Here is a 5480-nt window from a genome sequence, read left to right on the forward strand (position 1 = left end):
ACAGTTTGTTACATCCTGTCGAACATACCATACATTCAGATCAGTCCGTTCAGTCGAGAGAAAATATAATTGAGGAATGAATAGCATATGGTAGTCATTCCATTTAATTTTTCCTATCTCATATTTTTATCCCTGATACACGTCATTCGTCCATTTTTTATATATTTTTCTACTGATAATCACTTGCAATTATTTTTTATTCGCTGTGAACTAATTTCGCGAGAAGGTGAGGCAAATGGATATTAGATATTTTGGAAATGTCGGAAAGTTCATTCGGTAGGGAATAGTAACAACTTATAGGTTAAGATAAGTCGATTTGTTGATTGATCGAGTTTTCGGGGGATATCTCTGAATCTACGGCGACAGCGAAATTTTTTCTCATAATTTATCCTGTCAAGTGGAATGTAAGCTACGTAAAAGGTCTCCATAAAAATTGTGGGGAATTTTTTGGCGAGACTAGGTTTCCATTCTTTTAAAAGAGACCCTCAAGGTTGTTTATTTTTTTTTCATGAACGATTGGAAGTCCTATATGATAAACAAGTCCTGTTTCCTTCATGATGAGAGTTATCGTTCAAATTATTTTTTTTTACTGTACCTCATCAAACGATTACATTTAACCTATTAATTTTTAAATGTTATTTCTCACTTAATAAGACCTTTCCACATGTGAATTCCAGAAAAATCCCCCAGGTGAATTCCCGTGGAACAAATGGACGAAGTAGCGAGTACCCTTCGAGCCTGCTTGATCACCTCCAAGGGAGGAGTTCGCCTGGATCACGTGAATCGTGATTACTATTCCCTGGAAGGTGAGAATATTCCATATCGTCGCCTGGGCTTCCAGACGTTGGAGTCCTTCATCTCGAAAGTGCCTCGTTTGCGCCAGTACCAGCGTGGAGGTATCACTTTCGTGGAGGTAATTCCAGATTCCAACACAGCGCACCTCGCCGAGTTGATTAAAAAACAGAGAACCTCAAGAAAAAAACGGAAACCCTTGAGAGTTCCGACATCCTGGAGGAGGCCAGTACTCCCAAATGTCCCCCGAGACACCACAAGATCAACAAGATGCCCCCCAACACCCCAGTCCTTGCCGAAGAAGCCGCAAGGGTCCCAAGCCTGTCCCAAATCTCGATCAAATGCCCAGAAATCGTCAAATGGAGCAGTTGATCCTCGCAATCTCTCCCGTCAAACAAGCCTCCCCCAGCTAGTGTCAGCCCCCAGGAATTCTCGAGCCCCTCCACCCCTGAAACTCGCTCGACCCCTGAGCGAACGCCTGAGAAGATCTCCTGAGAGGAAAGTCATCATTTCCTCGCATTCAAAACCCCTAACACCACCCCATGAAAGCGATCCCAGGGACGAGCTGCGTCTTCTGATGAAACGTCTCAACCTCTCAGCGCCTGAATACAAAAATTTCGAGACGAAATCAAAAGGTGGAAAAATCAGTTTCTTCAGTGGAGTTCAGGTGGGTGGAAATCACAAATACAACAGTTTCCCCCTGGAGGCATCAAGTACAGATGAGGCTGAGAAATTATCAGCAACTGCTGCTCTTAATGCTCTCAATAAACTTTATGGACCACCTGCCAAGATGAGGGAGACGACAGACAGGGATGTAATACTCCAGAGGATTGTGGATATTGTGGATGTCCATCCCAGTGGTGTCTTCATGGAGAAACTCCCTCTTTTCTATAAAGAAAAACACGAGGAGTTACTGCCGAGTGATTGGATGGATGTGGTGGAGGGGTCGGGGGAGTTATCTCTGGAGAAGGTAGTGGAAAATGCTATCATCATCTGCAGGAGCAAAGAAGAGAACCCAGTGAACTCTGTTTCAACCTCAAATCAGGGACTTGCATCCCTCATCCTTCCTGAGGATAATCTCTGGCCTGTGTACGTCTCCCATGTAGAGAGCACCAATGATATTTGGATTCGATTGCTCGAGGATAAAAATAACGAGGAGTTCTTCAAGATGTGTCAGGAATTATCGTCACGTATGATCAATTCAAGTCCCTGTCAGGTAGAGATTCACGGGTGTTATGTGACTAAAGTGGAGGACGAGTGGCAGAGGGTCAGGGTTAAAGCCCTGGAAGACTCTGAGGCCAAGTGCTTTTTCCTGGACACTGGAGAAGAGGATGTGCTCGACGTCTCGGAATTACTTTCTCTTCCTACGGAATTCTTCAAGGTTCCAGCCCAGGCCATCAGAGTCTCTCTCTTCAGATCAAATGAGGAGATCACTGTCTGTGACACGACCGCTGGAATCGCCAGAGAACTCCTGGTGGACAAGACGTTTTATTTGCAGGCACTCAGTCGAGAGGAGGATAATGTCAGTCATGTTATCACTGGGATTTTCTATGACACGAGTTCTGAAACCGACGACGACATGAATGAGAGGATCACTAAAGAAATACTCAGGGTCATGGAGCTGTCACAGCTGGAGGTGCAACTGGCAAGTAGAGGTAGAGTCCTCGATGTTTTTATCTCCCACATCGAGTACAATGGTGATGTCTATCTCCAAATCAGGAATGATGGACTGGATATTCTCTGTGGAATGATGAATTCCTTAACAGAGAGTCTCAAGGATGAGGAGAGGGTCAGAAAGGCGAGGCACTCCGGTGCTGTGGACTCGGACGAAATTTATCTGGCCCAAAAGAGTGATGGCAGCTGGGTGAGGGTTCAGGTGGCATTCCCTGGTATCAAAAACTCCAGAATGAGACTCGTCGATTTTGGAGAATTGATGGACGTCGAGAGGTCCAAGCTTCTCAAACTCTGGGATCTCTCGGAGGCTGTAGCCAGGTTCCCAGTTCAGGCTGTCCAGGTTGAACTGAATAATGTAAAGAGAGCAATATTCACTGAGGAAATGGCTGTCAGACTGAGAAAATTAGCACTCCCTGGGGAGCATCTAGTGTGCAAAGTCGTTCAGATGAAGGAGAACACGAGACCCGCTGTTGTCGAATTATTCAAACGAGTTGAGCCTGACAATTTACTTGTTTCAATCAATCACACACTTGTCCTCGAGCCTGAACTCACTAAGACTGGAGATGGAAATAACAACGTGAAAACGAGAAAACGGATTGAGAGGACTGTTTTCAAGGCAAGTGTGGGGGAGACCTCAATGAAAATTTTGAAGCTGCCGACAATTCCGGAGATTGAGAGTTGCTTTGATGTTCATGTGACTCAATCTGCTGCAAACCCTGACAATTTTGTTGTTCAACCCCTTGAGGATAAAGAGAAGCTCGAGGCCATGATGAAGAGCATGCAGATTGCTTATTCTGGGGTAAGGGAGAAACTTAGAATGGAGGAGATTAAAGAGGGCAAGGTTTATGCTGTCAAGCTCCAGGATGGAATATGGTACAGGGCCACAGTTAATAAAATCCTGGGGGAGCAAGTCGCTGTTTATTTATCTGATTTTGGAAATATCAATGTCATTGGACTTGGACAGCTACAGCTACTGAAGAAGGAGTTCATGGAATTACCCTGTCAGGCTATCAAGGCTGGACTTAATGGGATCCAGCCAGCGAATGGAGACTGGTCCCTCGCTGCGTGTATCAGATTTAAGGAGCTGGTCGTCAATAAAGATTTTGTCTCAATTGTGAAGAGAATTGATCAGGACGAAACAGCCCCTGGATTCTCCCTGGGACTCGATCTGATCGACGTATCGATTCAAGATGTCGATGTCCTCATTCACGAAATCTTGTTAAAGGAAAAATGGGCAACTACTAAGTGATTTTCCAACATCGATATTTTTATTTTTTTTTCTCCAGTTATTTACCAATTATTCCAATTATTCTGAAATAGGGTCTGGTACCTTTCAAATTATTTTCAATTTTTCCTTTTATTCATTAGAGGCCATAACATTCTTCGGGGATAAACTGCCATCACAATCCGATTCTTTGAATCAAATTCCATCGACTTTTTGAAAAGTTTTGCAATTCCTTTGAGCGTGGGAATAAAGATGTTTATTTTTTTATTAATAATTATTAATGATAATAGCGGCTGTGTAAAGAGAAAGTTTCTATTGAAAGTTACGAGGACAATAACAGAAGTATATCTTTGAAGTTAATAGATAAACGTATAAAAAGTTAATATTATAATTATTCTATTTCACTTCTTTCACGCGTGTCCATCGAAAATGGAAGTCCATTGAATCATTCCAATTTCACGCCTTAATTAGAATTAAATGAAGATTGAAATGAGATTCCATTTTTTTCATTTTGATATGATTTTCTAAATCAAACGAACTTTATATTTTTTTTTTCATTCAATGTTGCAACAATGTGCCAATTTTTCAATTTAATTGATTCATTTTTTTTTTCTTCAGGCTTTTTATTTCGAACGGAGATAATTCTGATGAGATAGTGTTTTTAAGGCAGAGTCAGTCGCAACCAAAATAAAATTGCAATAGAAGTTTGGACATTGCAGTATTATTAGACGATATCAATATTGAAGTGATTCCAAGTCTGATTTGTCCAGATGAGCGCATAACTATGGATTTTGGTTGTGGCGTAGGATTAAAAATTCTAGAGGCCTATTTTTTTATTAACTAGTACATGAAGATGATTAACTCGTTATTTATCACATAAACCAATGGTTGTACGGAACAAGTGGAGAATAAAGTCTTCTGTATTGAATACAAAATTGAATTTGAGGTACTGATTGAATAAAATAAGAAAATTTCAGAACTAGATGATCGACAGGAATGATTTATGGCCCACGGATTGTTTGATTGTCCAATCACTGGTTATTTTTGAAAAATGAGAGGGTGTGGATGACACATTGACTCCGAAAATGGGCTTGATGAGGTTTGCTGACTCTTAAGGCAATATGAACATCGTTGACTAAGCTATTGACCATGACATGCATCTGGTGGACCAAGGTGATCGTGAGGGGAAGCCTCAGGGTATCACAACACCAAAAAATCCACGACCTCTGCGATCTCGCCTTCCCCGTCCTTCCTCAAAGAAAGGCAATTGTCAATAAATTATTGTTATTACTAATCTGCAATTTCTGGTTTTGCATTTTTCATATTTTTCATTAAAAGATTAAAAGTGGAATTCTCTTTTCATTTGCATTAATTTCCAGAAATTTCAGATTTTCAATTATTTATAAATCTTCAATAATTAGATTTCTCAACGTTAAACCGTGACAAATCCAAGGCTTTGAAATATAAAAATTTATTAATACCGCTATTTACTTCAGATGATTCCATAAAAAACCAAAAATTCCACTTCCACTCCGCCCACTCAGGAAATTAAAATATTGAGTTACATCCTAAAATCGTGTCGCTCCTAAATGTAGGTCGAAAATCGACATGAGGATTCCCAAAAAACGTTGAGTCCACTCGTGTGTTGAAAATCTAAAGATATTCCGCGGCTATACATTTCCGTTTATTTTCCACCGATATTTTCGTTTTTTTTTTTTACAGCAAACCCGCGGTGGAAGGGAATATCGCATTGGCGGCGAACCGATTTTCTCGAAACGTGCACCGGCGT

The 5480-nt window shown here is 41.1% G+C and overlaps 1 protein-coding gene across 2 annotated transcripts; it reads left to right on the forward strand.

Moving 5' to 3' along the window:
* On the forward strand, positions 1–3973 carry LOC105267044 (tudor domain-containing protein 7-like). Of its 2 annotated transcripts, none has more exons than XM_011305621.1 (2): positions 1–226; positions 678–3973. In XM_011305621.1, exon 2 carries the CDS (start codon positions 710–712, stop codon positions 3713–3715), a length of 3006 nt encoding a protein of 1001 aa, XP_011303923.1. In that variant the 5' UTR covers positions 1–226; positions 678–709; the 3' UTR covers positions 3716–3973. The 2 variants fall into 2 exon arrangements, with proteins under 2 accessions (XP_011303923.1, XP_011303924.1); XM_011305622.1 differs by having other exon boundaries at positions 1–90.
* The last annotated feature ends 1507 nt before the right edge of the window (positions 3974–5480 follow it).

The sequence above is a fragment of the Fopius arisanus genome, unplaced genomic scaffold (genome assembly GCF_000806365.1).
Source record: "Fopius arisanus strain USDA-PBARC FA_bdor unplaced genomic scaffold, ASM80636v1 scaffold00044, whole genome shotgun sequence".
In the NCBI taxonomy this organism is placed as follows: Eukaryota; Metazoa; Arthropoda; class Insecta; order Hymenoptera; family Braconidae; genus Fopius; species Fopius arisanus.